The sequence below is a fragment of the Calonectris borealis genome, chromosome Z (genome assembly GCF_964195595.1).
Source record: "Calonectris borealis chromosome Z, bCalBor7.hap1.2, whole genome shotgun sequence".
NCBI lineage: Eukaryota > Metazoa > Chordata > Aves > Procellariiformes > Procellariidae > Calonectris > Calonectris borealis.
In genome coordinates, this window is record NC_134352.1 from 52,149,322 (window position 1) to 52,167,710 (window position 18,389).

Sequence of the window (18,389 nt, forward strand, 5' to 3'; positions counted from 1 at the left end):
CTTCTTTTAGCCTGTTGGCTGCTGTGGTGCTGAAAGTGGCATCATAGTAACAATCAATAACATTAGCAAGGAAGACTCACCTGGGAAGCCGCAAGCTGGGTTCTTCTCTTTCTTCCTGGTTGCAGAACAAGAAGTTGGTAGTGTTCAATGAATGGGCATTATGTCTACTCGTTAAAAATCAGTAGTTCTGCCATGATAGTTAAAACAAATTTAAATCAATAGGGAATTGGTTTACTTAGTGGCAATTTTACAAGAAAAACTGCTGGTATGTAAAATAAGTTAAACATTACTTTCATAAAGATGAAAAGTGCTTTCTTATCCTTAGAGCTTGAAAGGCAGTAGGTATAGAAAAATAGGTGAAGGAGCTTTCAAATGCTTATTTAATTAAAAAGGCAGAGAAAGAGAAAAAAATCCATGAACAGGACAGCAAAAACGTTACCTTAAAATGAGTGAAGTTGCTTGTACATCAAGAAAATTTGCATCTTTTGTTATTGGGTGAGAATGATGTTAAGTTTACACTCTCTCCAAAAATAAAGCAACAGAGATTATATCTGTTGTTGCATGTTTAAAATAGCTTTAGATGAATTTACAACTTGTTCGTAAGTATCTTCAAATATCCAGAGTAGCAGATGAGGAAGTTTCTACTCTGGGAAGAGCAGGGACCTGACTTTTCCTTCAGCCCATGTACACTTCAAATTCTGAATGAATGAAGAGTAACAAAATGTTTAGAAATACAGACAGAAAGACAAATACAGTAGGAGATACAGTAGCAAGCATACAAAAAGTTTGCTTTTTTGCGCTCCTGGAAATGGCTGTTATTTGCTCAATAAAGTCACTGTAAAAAAATCTCATTATAGGTTCTTTGTCTTTTATTTTGACTAACATATTGTGGCAAGGCCTTTTACTTAATATTTAATACACTCAGGGCTAGCATATGCACCTCCCGTACATATCAGTGAAAGATGCAAGTGCAAAAGGATTTTTTTCTTGTATGCATAGCACTTATTCTGTGATCACCTTTATGCTATGGCAACATCCTGTTACCTTGATGGTGACTCTAGAAGTCCTTTGATTGAAATTAGTGATAAAATGCATGTCTTAATGCAAGATTTGGCCCAGGAGCTATTATGTGCAATTGTCCTATTCCAATGTTGCTGAATAAGAAATTCCATTAGTATTTTTGAAACTGATCAGCTGCTATTAGAAATTGTAGGTTAACTATTATTCTGTATGATCTAACCTATGTGGTGCAGAATATCTTCAGTTACCAAAGAACAGGTATTTAGTACCTCATGAATCATAGGTGTCTGCACTGACTTTTTTTTCTGGTTATGGTACATCCCTGAGATGGCAAAAATGAATTTAGCCCACAGATTGTAACTTTTTTTTAGGCACCTGTCCTTTTTGTCTTCATTGATAGATCCTTTGTTTCTGTGCTGTGTACATAGATACATTTGAAAAGGTTCTTAATTTCTCTTTTTTACTCCTTTCATACAAACTGTATCAAACTTGATCAAAGTAGTATATTTCAGTGTGAGTTAATGATTTTATCTCAGTTCAAAACCATTTCCCAGATGGATCTACAATTAAATTAATATAGCACACCTATTAAACCATCCTAAACTGTTACCAGTATAGATTATAATAGTAATAAAAAGGAGATACCATAACGTAAATGCTTCTAAATCAACAACTTCCCTTACATTGTTTTATCTCAAATGCCTCTTTAATCTTATTGCATTAAAAATTGGGAATACTTTTCTGACTTTTGCAGTTAAGGTTACAATATTGATTTCATTTTCTAGCCAAGTTCCTTGGATTCTCAGCATTAATGAGATGTTACAGCTGTGCATTTTCCTTGGAGTTTGGATGACTTTCTGGAGGATAATTTAATAAATGACTAAAATGTACTCTAAAGTCTTTATAATTTGTTTGGCTTTTTAATTAGATTTTCTCGCAGTCTCCCATAATGCTCTTCTATCACAGCTATCTACTGGAATCACATCTCTTAACAATGATTCATAGATGATGAAATGGTCCAGTCAGTTTCTGAAGTGTAAAGTTAAATAAAAAGTAGTTGAGTATCTAAAGTACCCTGTAACTGCTTAAGGGTTATTTATGGCAGTGCAGAGTACTTGGAGCCTCATGTGGGTTTGTTAACGACAGTGTATATATTTGTTACAGTACATTCTTTGTGGCAGCATCATTGTGGTTTTGGTCTCATACTTTTTATCTCTGTTTCCAAAGTCAGCCTCATTACTTGTGGTGCCTGCTCGAAGTTTAACAGGTAGCCACCCCTACTGAGCTCTGAGTTACTCCTAAGTCCTTCCCATACAACATCTGATGGGCTGTGCTGGTACAGAGGTGGTTGGATGAACTGAGTCTGAAGTTGTGGGAAGAAGTGAGGCAGGAGAGGCTGCAAAGGTGAAGTCTGGCACTCTGCCACTGCCCCCGTGGGTCTCTGCAGAGCTGGTGGAGGCATTCTCACCTCCCTCCAGCAGCAACACCCCAGCTCCCCATGGTCTCCATGGTGGCACCTGTGTCTTGGGGGTCTCACAGCTGGACAATGCTTCTGGTATGAGGCATGTAGGGTGAGGAAGGATGGCCCGCTTTATGCCAGCAGGTCAATGTATGGAAAAAAAAGGTATTTTTCTCCTCGCAAGAAACAGTGCAGGTATGATAACATAGTCATGCTGATTATGAGCCTTTTCTGGGAGGTTTACTGTTACTTTCTGATGAGGAGTAGCAAGGTGGGTTTGAAGGATGAGAATGCCCACTGTTCTTGCAGGATAGTGTGCCATAGTTTCAGCCTAATCTTAGTGGGAAGAGATGTAAATTTAAATAGGAATAATCTCTTCAGTATGGCAGTTAATTACTTACATGTCATATGACACTGTTAAACAACTGTTATGGGATTAGGTCCGTATGTCCCGTCCTACTATTAAACATTTTTGGAAATTATTTTGGATGTGGATGTTTTTGACGTGTACATATTCAATATTAATGCTTTAATCTGACCATTATATCTTTCCTCTTGTTTTATAAACTGCCTTTTGTTAAAACTGAAAAATTAAAAAAAAAAAAGATAATTTTATGAAATGTGTATGCAGCTTTCCCAATTACCTTAACTTAAATAACCATACACTAGAATTATACTTTTCAAAAGCTAGTGTATATAATTTTAACAGGAACTGTACTGAGCTGTTTTGCTTTCTGTCCATAAAAAGTAGGATAATCAGTAATGCAATGAAGAAATTCGGTTGTCCAACTTTATACAGTTAGTCACGCACACCAACAAAAAGCATCCTACAACTTGTTTGTATAGAGACTTGTCTGGATTCACCACCCCGCCCCAGTATGCTGGAAGATACAAGTGCAGGTAGACACAACCCTTCTATCTTTTGTCCAAACCCCTTTCTGTTGAGGAAAAGACAATCATCAAGGTTAACACATCCCACAGAATGACAATGTTGGCAATGGAATACAGTATTCTGAAAATGCGCAAGTGGGTAAGGATGAAAAAAATGACATGTTTACTCCATCTAAAGGGTTTCTGACTTTCATGTTTCAGTTGTTTGAAAGTTCTTGCATCACTTTTTTCTCTTATGTATATTAATACTTATTGAGCAATGCAAAATGAAATAGTTTATTAGAAAAGATTAATGGAGAATGAACAAGGAAATAATTCAGTTGCTATTGTAAGATATTTACTGTTTTGCTGTAGTTTTTCTGAATTGCGATATTGTAGTGTTTTGCTCGCCAGCTTGCAGTACTGAAAATGGCATTGGAAGAAATTCTAGTCTAGTTCCTCCTCTTAGGTTTTTCGCTACAAATCACAAAAGATAAGACATTGAAATGGTTTCCCTGTTGTGAAATGGCAAAACAGCACAACAGAGTGTTTGATTAGCCTTGGGCATGGTTCCTGATAGGAAAACCAGTGTCATAGTCTGATAGACTGGATTGTGCAATATTGGGGGTGTGCCTGTGAAAACAACATTGGCACTAAGTAGGCTGATTTGAAGATGGAACGTTATCAAATCTTTGTCCACTGAAATATTCTACTCTAGTATAAAATTTTCACATGTAAAATGCTTTTCTACACTTGATGTAGAAGCAAAAATAAAACTGAGATCAGGTTTTTAAACGTGAAGAGAGCAGCTCTCTTCAAACCTTAACTCTGGCTGCTTCTCAAATCCAGAACACTCTCAGCTGCTAAGCAACATGCATATATATCTTCATGTAAGACCTCACTGTTTCTCTCAAAAGAGTGAGTACAAAGTCCTTCACGCTGAGAATTGCTATACATGTCTCTGAAAGTCACGGAACAGAACTGATCATGATGTTTTTTCGTTTGTTTATTTGTTTTGTTTTGTTTTGTTGATTTTCCACCCGGGAAAATGTTGATTATCAGAACTGAATTTTTCATGGAAATAAATAAATTTTTAGGAGAGTTTCTCTCTGGTCCAAGGTAAAACTTACAGTGAGGGGGGAATGAGATACTAACAAGCCAATGATTACGGCATAGATGTGGATAATGAGAGCGCTAGATGCAAAACCTGATCTCTGCCTGATAGTGAACAGGAATTCTAGCAAGTCTTTCTCTTGTCTAGGCATCAAATATCTCAGATACCAAGCTGTTCAGGCACATCTGTCTTTCTTTCTTATTTATTCACAAAAATATGTCACCATTCCTTTTTTGTGAAGAAGATAAATGAATTAACATGTTTTGATTTTCAGGATTCTTGATTTCCATCCAGCCCCTGTGCCAAGTCTTTAGGACAGATGTAACAAAGCCTTTTTCTTATGAATGAGAGGTGGTTGTGCTTTAGAGTCACTCAACTGTCAATATTCAGTGTTAGGTGCTTTATTAAGACCTACAGTTGAGAAATACAGAATGCTTACAGCGTTAAAGGAAATCAGACTGAGCACATCTGAAAATTGGTGATGCTGGCTCGGCCTGTGCAGAGTGGCTGTGCTCGTTCTTCACATGCACAGGTGTAAAACAAAACTGATTCTACTGAGCACAGTGGGATTTGTCATGATTCATCATCATCATACAGCTATGCAATGTGAATTTAAAATTTTACTTAAGTTTTCACACGTGCTTCACACAAGCGTACCTACCAGATGCAGTGGAGGCATAGGAGAGTGAACCCAGCTGGATATGATGTATGTAGTGTATCCTGCCACCAGAAATTATCCCAGGCACTGCCTCTGGAAAAAAAGCAGTTTGTTTAAAACTGCAGCATGAAAGGGTGCCTCTTATAACTTGCCAGTGGTGCTATGGACTCCATAGCTTTCCTGCTTTCGCTATGGTTATATACACAGTAAGCTGAACATTGTTTTATCTTTTATCTTTCTCTGGAGATGATGCTACACTAATGAGTTGTAAATTAATCTTTACAGATTGTTGTCTGCAGGAGCGTATCTTGTATAGAAAGACTTGTGAAACTAAGCAGCAGCAAAGACATTAATAAGGAGAGTTAAAGAAAAAACTGGATTAAAAGAGATTTGATATTTCTTTCTTCTTACTCTGCTCATGAACATGTCTTATGAGCAAGAAAGGGAAGCTGCCATGTGGTGGTGCTGAGCAAGAAAGCCGATCATGTGTCCAGAAACAGGCAGGTGGATGTTTGAACTTGCCTTGGATCACTGCTCGATTCCAGCCCAGCTCTCCGAACAGGTGGCTTGCCAAGTGGTGTGCCAAGGTGACATTCATCCAGGGAACTGCCTAGATGACAAGCTGCTTCAGACTGAGGAAGAGGGTCTTTGCTTTGATGAGGAAATTGCCAAAACTCATGTCTCATTAGTGTTTCCTAAGGTTCTTTGGAATTGAACAACAGTTTAATTAAAGGCTGACGTAAACACGTTTCTGCACACTTTCCCTGCAGCATTTTATCACATTAGAATTGATCAAAATTGTTGCCTTGGGCTGTCTTGAACAGCTATACATCTGGAGCGCCATTTGTACAAGCTGCTGATGAACAGGCTGCATACGCTATGCTTCACAGCAGCTCTTCTGCCTTCCTATGTAGACAGATTTACCTTGTTGGGAGATGAGGTGATCCAACACTTTTATTCGCATAAGCCCTTTTTTAATTTGATGTCATGCTTTAAAATGTATAACATGCTACCCCTTTGGGTGCATACATACTGTATCTCCACAGTAATATGAGAATACAGGCAAGAGTGATTTGGAACAACACTGAGAATTTAAAAAAAAAGAAAAAAAAGCCCGTTTTTCAGATTTGGAGAAAATTCTCAGCAGGACAGGACACAGCATCTGTTTAATGTTGACCTTTTGATAACTTTGTCCAAGTGCTTTTGGCATCTTTCTGCTTTTCATCTGTACTTAGAATTTTTTCCGAAAGTCTAAAAATAAATCACTCTTGAAACTGTTTTATTTTCATTCTCAAAGTAGTGAGGATTGGAATCTCGTTCCTGAAACTTTCACACAGACGTAAGAGCAAGTGGCCTATTTTTGTGACCTCTGTTTGTCATTCATTATGTAATTATCAGTATACAACTAAGCTCTATGTAGCTACTGGACTATATCTCATGATGTGGAAAAAATAAGATATGTTCTAAAATGAGGAAAATGTGTGTTTTCTATTATGTAGAAGCTACTAGTAAAATCACATGAAGTCTCACTGTCACTTTAACTCATTTTGCTTTATTTAAAGGCACTGTTTCTTACAATCAAAATTAAAGACAGTGAAAAACTGCTTTGCAATTTTTTTTCCCACTTTTTGTTTTTGTAACTGGTAACTCTCCGAAGAAATGTAACTTATGTGTTTTCCTATTAAAGCTCTAAGCCTCCTCTCTTGGTCAAGGAGAAGACGGCTGCAGCCTTTCTTCCTAACCTATACAAACAGTTATTGTTCTGCCTCCCCTGTCGGCTGCATCTGTTATTTGGCAGTGGCAGGAGGATGAATGCTCCGTTATGATGGCCAGGCACACACGGGGAGAGCTGCGGGGGCTGTGGGGGGGAAGGGGCTATCTGAATTACTTCTTGATGCAAAGTGCATTGTTTTTTTACCAAGAAGCTGCTGCCTGCACTTCAGACTTTCTACGCTATGTATAACGAGACTTCTTCTGAAAGTACTTCATGGTGGTGTGCTATGCAGTGTACGTTAAAGTCACTGTTTTGGAGGGTAACGAGTATTTTTGTGGCAGTGCTGAATTTTCTATTCCTGACTACTAGTTGCGTTCACCTTGATGAGGAAACAGTCTTTCTTCTGTACGAGAAGCTCGTTGCATTTGCTTTGTAATTTATGCTGTCTGTTTTCTACGTGCTAACTACAATTCTTACTTCTGTAAAGTAGGAGCAGGAATAAATTACACATTTTTAAAGCAAATGCTAGCGTTATCATAGTCACCAATCTCCTTTTCAGTAGATTCTTTTCAAAACAGTGATGCCACTGGGGGGTTAATGGATACTCTGATTACATTACACTTCATATAGCAGACTTCTTCCTAGCAACTAAAATATTTTGGTTTTGAAAGACACAACAACTTTTGCTTGTTCAATGAAGTAACAGTCACCAACCAAATTAAATCTCTGCTGCATTCCAGAAATCAGAGCTGCTGATGCATGCAGACCTTCAGGAGCTAGGCAGCTCTTTCTTTCTTGAGTTCTTTTGTTGAGTATGAGCTTTACATAAGGAAAAGATTTTCCATTTCCAGCCCATGGTTTGTTTTTTCCTTAGGGAGACTTAAGTGCAGTACTTTTAATTTGAAATAAAATTAAACTGTTTGTACATTCTCTCTTTTGTGATAACCTATATGGGGTAGAGTCAACAAGATATTTGGTCACTGATAAGTTCTATGACAACTACTGATGACCACAGCGTTGTAGTGGGAGGCTGTGTCCACAAGCTATTAGGCACACTTATCTTTTTTCTCAGACTGTAATATTGCAGCATTTCTGCAGAGACAGAGATTGTGCATGTACAGAACCACAGTACAAAGACAATAACTGGTTAATTTTGTCCTGGGATTTTATAAAGCCCTACATCTGTTGTGGAGGTGTGAGAATTTTCTTGCTCTGATGGAACTAGGGCCTTATATGAAGAAGCTAGGGCTGTCATTTGAGCAGAAAATAAAACATAATGAAATATTTGAAAATCATTCTAGAATTAACGTGCCTTCTTATCATGGTTTGCCTATGCAAAACTCAATATAAAAAAAATCAGTCTTGCAATTCTAAAAATTATTTCTTAGCTTAGCCGAATGTATTCAACAAAACTGTAACCCTTTGGCAACTTTGTCTTTGCTACCTGCTGATAGATTCAAAGAAACAAAATATTCCTCCGTTTTCTTCCTCAACAACAATTTATTTACCAAATTTTTATAAGACAGCTAAAGGTGCTTCTGTCAGCACTCAGTGTTTTTGATAACAACATAAAATTGCAACAGATCGGTATAATAAAAAGCACACAGTAACCTTTGTCATATCTGTTAAAACTGAATGAGTGCTGAATTGCTCTGTTGTAAAGCAATTCCTTGCTCTTGCTGAATGTTTTGCTGAATGAAATCCTTTCTCAGCAGCCTTCTGGAAGAGGTGAACCTTGCAGGGTATCTGGGAAATCAGCAGACTTAGTAGTCGGGACCAAAGGGGAGCAGGGGAGTTGCAGTGGGGTGGCGGAGGGGCACTGGCAGAGTCTGCTCTGGGTCCGGTGCCAGTGCCTATGCAGGGCTTGACAGCGGGATGGGGCAGAGCTGACAAGCCATCTCTCAGTTTGATGGGTCCTGCTCTAAGTATGGCTTTCAGGGTGAAAACCCACTCTTAAGCCTCAGCCAGTTCAGAAAGCAGTGGTCCAAATTGGTCTCAGTAAGGCGCCCACATTTTGCAGGCCTATCTTTGACTTCCAAGATGATTGTAAGTCCCCCAGAATAGCACAATACAGTGTGCCAATATTAAAAGTGCCATAATCACTTTAAGGGCCAACATGGTCCATGTAGGAAAGTCAGCTGCAATGTGGCCCCAGTCCAGTAAAGTACTTAAGAAATGACCTTTGCTTTAAATGTGAGTTAGTCCCATTGATTTGAAATGGAACCCACTTACGATATTGATGTATGTCCTATAAAAATATTATAATTAACTTTGAAATAATTTGGTGCAAAGTTCAACAAATGTTGTTTAATTAATTTAGACTTTCAGAAAGAATCCAGTATTTTTGCTTTATGTCATACCAGTAACCCTGAGTGGTAGAATTCATACATTTGTCCCTACTAGTGTGTTATCTTCACGCAGTAAGCGCTAAAGAGATGTTTTTATTGATAGGGAAACTGGAAGGAAGAGGTGGGAAGGTCCTACTTGAGACGTGGAAAATATGAGATAAAGAAGTTAAAGTATCCTTTATTCTTAGGAAGGTTACATTGTTTCACTATGGTTTTGGGAAAGGTAATGGATGGGTTTTGAAATAACAAAATAATAAATACCATAAACCAGCATGTGTATGGCAGTTACCCTACACACCTGAGTGTAGGTGTTCCATTAAAAAATGCAATAAAGATTATGTGGCTGTTGAAGGAGCAGATGATTTGGTGATGTTCTGGGGAGTTGAGAAGTGTCTAGGGAGGTTCTGAAGACATGCATTTTTTCAGTGTTTGGCTTGTCTGGTATGAAAGGAATGTAGTTTCTGTTTTGCAGGACAAAGACCGGTTAGGGGATTATTATTCATTCTCAAGTTTGAAAGCAATAGTTTAAAATTAGTTTATTGGTCATAGGGGAGTTGGGTCACCAAACAATATTTATGCAAGAACAGTAAAAATAAATATCTTCAGTCTACAAAATGATGTGTCCTGAGATGGGCTTCTAAGCTAATGTCACTGTTCCATTGTTTTTCTATTGCAGATATGTCTTCTCCTACAATGAAGAAACCTGAAAAGCCTTTGTTTAGTCCTACTTCTCCCCAGGATTCTTCACCAAGACTGAGCACTTTTCCCCAGCATCACCACCCAGGAATCCCAGGAGTTGCACACAGTGGTGAGGGTTATGGAGGAGGAAGAAATACCTCCCTATTCATTTGGTCTGTTCTCCTTCCCTACAATCAGATTGTGATGCATTTTTGCAGACTTTCTTAGAGACCTAATCTCATTTATAATACTGATGAGAGTAGAAATAGAAGAGGTTGGGATGTCCTTGCAGGAGTGGTCATTAAACTCAGCTCAGGTAGTCTGATTGCTGCGAGTCACTGGAAAGGATTTAGGATTAACCGGTGAATAAAATAAGCTGTAAACTGCATGAAGAAACTGACAGAGGAAAAATCCTCCCTGTCTTTCCTCCTTCCACCTACGTACTTTTTTATTATTGTTACTATGACTATGTTGTATTTAAATACCAGAATAGGTAGGATTTAATACACAAGAGAAGTCACAACTATGTTCACTATGTGACACAATGAAATAAGTACCAGTGCTTCTTTTGAATGCTCTGCCTAAGAGGTAGAGTCCTGATAAATATTTTTCAACATCTGTTTTCTGAAATCCGTAGTAAATCCATGGTAAAACTTCACTTGAAGTGTGAAGGAGACACTTTAAATGTGATGGAATGCATGTTATCTTGAGGGTTTATCAGGAATGACAGGGAAATTCCAGCATCACAGTCTGTTTAATTTTAGAGGTGAGAGTGACCCTGATTCTTCAGATGAGAACACGGTCCTCGGAAGTCTCTCCTCAGCAGCTCATCATGTCTCCTTATAAACTGCATATAAAGGGATTCATTTCTTGAGAACAGCTGGGTGACTAGAGGAGTAAAACAGATTTGAGGACTCTTTCTTCTTTTCTTTAACATGCAGTTCTGTTTTGAGAAGTTTCTGTTTTGTGATTTCTCCATGATTTCAAGTTCCTCTCTTTCAATTCACGTGTAAGGACTATTTTCACCTTAACATCCACTTATTTTGTATTAAGAAAGTGAGCCTGGACTCATTTTGGTCTCTGTAAGGTTTCTACTATCAGCAAATACTCAAGCACATCAGAGATGATGGGTGAAACGGAAGGGATAGATTTCTGCTCAATTGTGTTTGTTTTGCACAGCTGCCACATGTCAGAGCAGTAACTGATGTTTTATGATTAAACTGAACTGGTGGGGCTGTGATTAAAATAAGCCTGTCGCAAAAGAGGCTTCCGTAATTATTTTTGGTCCTATACTATGTATAGATCTTTATATTTGCTTTAGTGTATAATTTTTAGATATATGTATTTGAGTGACAGTCATAACCTAATTTGTAGATGAGATATTTACTTGCCAGGAAAACCTGATTTCTGTTTGTGTAGCCTGTTCTATTATGTCAGTGAGCAATGGGTTTGAGATTTGCAAGGTTTTGATTACCAGTACAGCAATTTTGGAACATTCCTGCTGTTGTTTATTCTTGGGCAAACTGTGACTTGGTCACAGCTCAAAAACAGCAAGTCATTTAAAAATTAACCTGAAGAAACCCAAAGATATGAGAGGTGGTCCAGAAGGGCAGTGCTGGTGTGCTTCCGCTGATACAGTATAGAACCAGAAGCAGCTTATAAAATACCTCGCTTATACAGACCTGATTTTGTACCCTCCCACTAATAAAAATGAAAACACCGTTGTCTTTTCTCCATTTCCATTGAGCTCAGTACCTCTTTTTTAATACGTTGCCAAATAGGTGCCCTCTAGATATGTAGTAAGGGTGGAAAGCGGGTTGTTGTGCAGTGTGATAGAAGAACACCCTCCACTTCCAGCCGGATGACAGGGCAGCAGCAGGACATGCTGTACATTCCTTTCACTGTGAAGACATTGCTGGTTGTTTAGACATTACATATAGTCTATAGATAGAAAAGTGTGTGTTTGTAGGGGCTGGGAAGAAAGAGAATGCAAAGAAAAATATGTATAGGGTAGATACTTTTTTGTTTGTCAGAGATATTTTTCTTGGATGGATTGGTTTCCCAGGCCCTTAAGTTGAACGTTCATTAGCATTTTCACAAAGGTCAGCTAATATTCATGGCATTATTGGTGAGTAGTTATTATCCCGTCCCCACATGAGGCAGGTAGAGTGCAATGCAGTGAGGAATCACCGACTGTTTCTTAGGACTTGGTGGCTTTGCTCTCCTCTGTTGGAGTGCTGTGGATAAAAGTGTAGGTTTTATTTATTGAGTAAAATATTTGTTTTGTTTATTTGGGATCCAGATGGGAAAACTGTATAATTGAAATGTCTTTTATGCTGGAGAATGATTACTGTTTAAATTAAAAATGAAAAAATATGATGGCATAACCCAGAAAACCCAAACAAGATATAGTATTTATGAATTTGAAACAGTAGCACTTTCCATTGCCTGCGATGATGTGAGGGGAGTTTTTCTGTAAAGATGCCACGAAGCAGGAGTGCCGTGTACTGATTTATAACTGACTTTTTATTTTTCTCGCTGTAACACAGAGGTGAAGAATTTTAGAAGAAACAAGATGCGAAGTAATTTTAATTTTATTTTATCTTCTCCAGTCATCTCAACTAGAACTCCACCTCCACCTTCACCATTGCCATTTCCAGCACAAGCTATTCTCCCTCCTGCCCCGTCTAGCTACTTCTCTCATCCAACGATCAGATATCCTCCCCACCTGAATCCTCAGGATACTCTGAAGAATTATGTACCTTCTTACGACCCGTCCAGCCCGCAGACTAGCCAGGTACTGTAAAACAATGCGAACCCTCCAAAAGAAATCCTATGAGGAATGTGTGTCTTCCAGGGCATCTAGACTGGTACCTCGCTGGTTCTGGTCTCAGAGCAAGCTGGGAGCTGGCATATAAGCAATCCAGCAACTTTTCCTGTTCAGCATGATTGAGTACAGGGCGCAGGTTAGTCACATCCACTCGCTGTTCCTCTGTCAAGCGTAAGACAAATGCTGGTGCGGCAGGACGCGGCAGCACTACCAGGGCAGGTCCTAGCCCCCACCTCCTGCAGGCTGGCTGCCTCTGCGGCCGCGCAGGGCCGCCGGAGACGAAGCTCCTGCTGCAGGACGCAGCAGGGACTGCGCCGGTACGTACGCGCGCACGCATCCACACACTCGGGCGTACAGGTATATTTATAGACCGACAATAAAAGGTAACGCTTGCCCTGTTTCGTAGGCACCTGACATTTCTTTGCACAGATGCAAAGACATTACTGTAGTGAGCACAGCGCAGACCCGCAGAATCGTTTTTTCTGCCTTTTGTGGAGAACATGCAGTAACAGATGAGTTCCTGGTTTTGCTGCACCGATTCAGACTTGTGTCTGATATGGAAAATTAACATGGTTTTCATTAGCAAAGTGATTTGTGAAGGACTGTGTGCAAAACTGCTTTCCATGGTAGCATCAGCAGATAGCGTTAGCGTGTGATCTGCACTATAGGATAAACTGCAGTTGAGACTTGGTCTGTCAATACGTGGAATATTTCCAGTGTCAGTGTAATGTAATCTTTGCTGCTCAGGTTGTTACTTTATTTTTGATGCCTTGTCTGAAAGGCTCCTGTGGAGCCCTGTAGCTTGTGCTTTAGCATGTGTTTTCGAAGAACCTTGGGAATGTAAACTGAAGAGACAACATTCAGGTTTTCCTGCTCCTAAGTGTTAGGTTCCTTTGGAAGGACTGTCGTATCAGGGTCGAAGGGGTTGCTGTGACAGCATTTTGTTTTGGGCTTTGTTTTGTTTTGTTTTTCACCAATAATGACAGGCCTTTCAGCGTGTGTTTCAGGCACAACAGCAGTAGAACTTGAGACTGAATCAAACTTTCTATGTTGAATAACAGATACGGCCCCGCTGGGCTGCTCAGAAGGTCATTGTGGCTATTGTCCCTATGGGCTAATGCTCTGGTCCAGCTGCATGACTTTCTACGTATTTAAAAAAAAAAAAGTGGGTCCATAAAATAAAAATCTACTTTAAAGGGAGAAATCCTAACTATATGATTTTTCTTGGTAACAATATTAATGCAAATTAAACCAAAAAGTGAAAATAGAGTATGTTGGCTCTAGAATACAAATAGCTATCTGCGCATGGATTAAAAATCTTTGAGTCCCATATAGCATTTTTGCTGAGACTCAGCTGGGAACGTTGCATGCAGGACCTGATTTTAATTTGTGTAAAATTTCCATGAATAACAAAGTCTAATTAAGACATCCATTAAAAGTCCTTAACGTTAATTCAGTGCGGAAAATCTTAGAGTTCTGTTGGATCTTTTTTTTAAACTGATGTCTTAATTAGGCACTATTAATGGAAAAATTATGCAAATTAAAATCAGGCCCTTACTGTTATGCATTTCTTTAATTATTCAGTGCTTGTTTTACTTACATTTTGATTTCTTATATATATTAAAAGAGCAGATTAGGTGATAATCTCTCGGGATTGTTCAGTGTTCTGCTTTGGATCATCGCTGAAAAAATGCAACATCTAAATGAAGTATCTGACTTTCTTTCAGACAGTTGACAAATGTGCTGTCTTGCGATTTTAAAATCAGGGAGTATATTCATTGAGCAGCAGAAGCGTTTTCAACGCTTTGCCCAACAAGAGTCTTCCTCTCTTCCCTTATCTGCAGTTGAAAGATTAATCTTTAGACCTTAAAAGATAAAATTTTACTCTGCTGATTTTTTTCAGAGTGGTAGCAAACTGAAAACACTTCCTATTCTTGTGTTGTGGCACTGTAGGGAATAACAGGCCAAACTGGCCTCAATTTACTACTTTCGTAACCTTTCATGACCTTTATATTAGGGTAATGTTCTTCATTTCATTTGACATTTGATTTATTTCCTGAGAAGAAGAGACAGGGTTAAACAACACCAACTATGAGATTCCAGGCATCTGCATCAGCCATTCTCAGCAATTTATTATCATTTATCACTATTATTAGTGGAATCACTTTTAAATTTAATTCTTTAAAGTTCACCTATGAGATATGCTGTACCTTAGAGGAGTTGCATGCCCTGTCAAAATATCTCTAAATAGAACAGTTAAAGGACGGCTGTACAAAAAGTAAACCAGCAAGAATAATTTTTCGCTTAGGAAAAGAAGAAGCAGCTGTCTGTGAAGTTTCAGTGACAAAAGGGAATTGTTCTGATACAATGGCATGCTTTGAGCCAAACCAGTTTTTCTTTTCTAAATAAAACATGAATTTTTAGTCAAACAAATTTAATTATTATAAAATGCAAAACTGCATCTGTAGGAATACCACATCAAATTTAATTATGCTTTCCCACCTCAAAACATACTCATTTGGATTTCAAAAGGAGAACTATGATGATAGTTTTAATTTCAGCTTTACAAATAGGAAGGATGGATACCCTGACAGCATTTACCTAAAATGAACTGTTCCTCCCCAACATCTTTCAGTAATACGCTAATTTAGATTGTTACGACAAGCAACTGAGATGCCTTGTACTCCCCACAGCAATTTTGAGATTAATTACATTACTGCTGCACTGATTATAGTGAGACAGTCATGCTATTCAATGAAATACTTTAAGTAAAATTAGTTTAAAGATATAGAGCTCCCATAGGCTTCCATGGTGGGAAGCAGTGGGCAATTTTCTTGACATAACGTTAAATACTCCAAATTATGTGTGATGAACAGTCAGGAAGTTCAAACAGGCCCTTTGGCTGCAATGAAAAATGATTCAACAATGGATGGTCCTAAACAAAAGAGAGCCGTGGCTGTTGGTTTCATGCATATCTGCTTTTTATCTCCTGTTCAATCTGGAGAATAAATAAACAAATGTACTGAACAGAAATGGACCTTGTTAGATACAGAGCTGGACTTGCCTCCAACTAGTAGTTTAAAAAGTTCCCAAGGTTTTGAGAACTGCTGTACTTTCTACTAATTAAGTAATTCTGCTGAGCCCTTTTTTATTATACTTATTTCAACGCTTTTCTTCTTAGCTAGGCATGCATGTTACTGGATGAGATTGCATATGTGACTACGTATCCGTATTATGATGGGGTGCTGGTGTCTCCACAGTTAAATTGATGCTGGTTACTCACTGTAAGTTTCAGCAAAACCTAATCAATTGGTATGTGTCTAATCCACCTATGGTATTTATCTGTCTACAGTGTATTGAGGTTTTCAAAGCTACCACAAATTTTGAACATGTATTTCATTTCTGAATGATTCCAGATGGGTGAATCTTTTAATCTTGGAAAATATTACCTCCTCTGTGTGTATGTACAGATGTGCACACACACACACAAATCTGCACACACTTGAAATGCATTAATAATTGAGAGGGTATGAATCAATATACAGTATCAAAATCAGACTTCCGAGGAGCCTGAACAAATCATCAAGCACAACAACACTTGTGTGGCTGAAGTCGAAACCAAAAGCTCCAAACTTAATGCCCCGTTGAGTTAAATGGAATGATTTCCTGATTAAGGTGTGGTGAATCACAGAAGAAGGGTCAGCAAGTGTGATGAAGGAAATGATGGTAAAGCAAACAGTTAAGGTGAATCCTGCTGAAGAACATCCTGGCGTCAGTGAGAAATTTTTTTTCTGACTGAACCAACCAAACAGAAGTAGACAATCTTGCAAGTCCTTTGAGTTTGGATTATGAAGGGCACAGTTTACAGGTAACCTTAAATCAAATTTTGTGATATTTTTGATAAAATATGCAGTTTTCAGTGGCATAGTAAAACTGCCTGCAATTTGGGGGAGTTCGGTATTAGACCCTTTTCCCCTTACAATAAATGGCTTACACTTGTTACATACTACAGCCCAAGTGAACCACTGTCCACATATTGACTAAAATTCCTGGGGCTATTAAAACATACTTTGTTGCAATGTGGGCTAGTTTGCAGCTTTATCTTTTTAATGGTTTTATCTTTGTCTGAAGACAGAAATACCTGAACTGCTTGAGAAGAGCTGCTTCTGGAAGCTGGTGAGGCCACTTACTTTCCTCTCATAATTGATTGGGGTATTCAATTTTTTGTTCAATGAAAGATAGGCACACTCTTCAGGAATGCCAGGCAGATGCTTTGTCAGTCTTCAGTACAATAACAGCAGTCATTTAGCAACAAAGAGGGAATCTTGTGAGGTATGTTTGGGCTCGTCAAAAGGTTTCCCGTTGGTTCCTGGGAGAATACTAGCAGAATAAGCTGACACAAGTGATATGTGTCCCTGTGGTTTCTTTGGTATAGCTAGCACTTTTATTTGTTGACATTTAATAGTTTTCAGCTTCTTGGGCAAGTCTTTCCTTGTAATTTTCAAGAAATTATTGAAGATTAAATACGGCAATGTGCTGTTTTTAATTGTAATTGGGAGGCAGAGGGAGAGTACTAGCTTAACCGTATCTACTGACTAGGCATTTAAAGATTTAATTGCAGTTGTAAATGATTACTTTGCATTTAGTTTGCTCATTTTTAGTTTATTAAATGCACAGTTATAAGTCTCCAGAGTGCATGAAATACTATTTAACCCAAAGATATCTTTTGAACACTTATCTACAAAGAGATTTCCTTTCCCATGCTTGTGTAACACGGATTTACCCTGTTGTTAAGGCAAATATACAAGGAAAGCTGGGTATTTCCTTGTGCTCTACCTGTTGACAAATAATTCAGATTTTGTGAGCTCACAGGTAAAATTGTGATTTAGGGTGGAGGGCTCTTTGCCTAGAATGTCTTACGATATCTGTGTCTGAACATGGGTTGCTGAAGCTCTGCAGTTGCTCTCAGTTTCAGCAGCGTTACATCATGAGGAAAATGCTTTCTCAAATGGATGAGACTCAGAGCCTTACAGATCAAAGTTAACACCTTGATTTCTCTCAAGAAAGTGATGTTGTCAGCCAAGAACTGGCAACAACATGTTTTTTCTAAAGCTAATTCCTCAAGCAGACAGGTAGCTGCATGTCACACCACCCTAAGTTTTTGTGTGGCATCTCCCAGTGAGGTCTGTGTAAGATGTGCTGTAGCAATGAGTTGCTCAGATTGCAAGGGTATGGAAACTAGTGAGATTCATCCTTATGAAAAGTGGTAAGGGGTACTATAAAAAGGCAAAGTACATTTCTGTTGCTAACGTAGTGTCCAATAGCAGAAAGGAAATCTGTATAGTCTTGCTTCTTGTTAAAAAAATGCTTTCTGGAACCCACCAGGTTCAACCTGAGGAGGAACTGCCCTATAGTACCTTCTACAGTCTCACTGGCAGTGCTCTAATAATACCATTCCCTTATGTTTAGCAGAGTCTTAAAGGTATAGTGTTATATTACTCAGATAGGTAATAACTTGAGGCTATGTCTTCCACACATACGATTAAACTACCTCCTGTATCATTGAGCTGTCTCCAGTGGGAGACTAACAGGGCCATTGGATGTTTACAGGTGATGTAGCATTAGGGTGCCCTAGGCAAAAGCTCTACTGAGGTAAAAGGTTGGGTTTGTGTTGTATAACAAAAAAAAAAAAAAAAAA

The 18,389-nt window shown here is 38.5% G+C and overlaps 1 protein-coding gene across 6 annotated transcripts in view; it reads left to right on the forward strand.

The window, feature by feature from the left end:
* NFIB (nuclear factor I B) overlaps positions 1-18,389 on the forward strand; it is a 177,135-nt gene that overhangs the window by 122,961 nt on the left and 35,785 nt on the right. For all 6 annotated transcript variants that reach the window (XM_075136389.1, XM_075136392.1, XM_075136391.1 and 3 more), the window contains exons 7-8: positions 9,860-9,991; positions 12,474-12,658. In XM_075136389.1, coding sequence (XP_074992490.1) covers positions 9,860-9,991; positions 12,474-12,658 — 317 coding nt within the window. The remainder of the gene's footprint in view (positions 1-9,859; positions 9,992-12,473; positions 12,659-18,389) is intronic.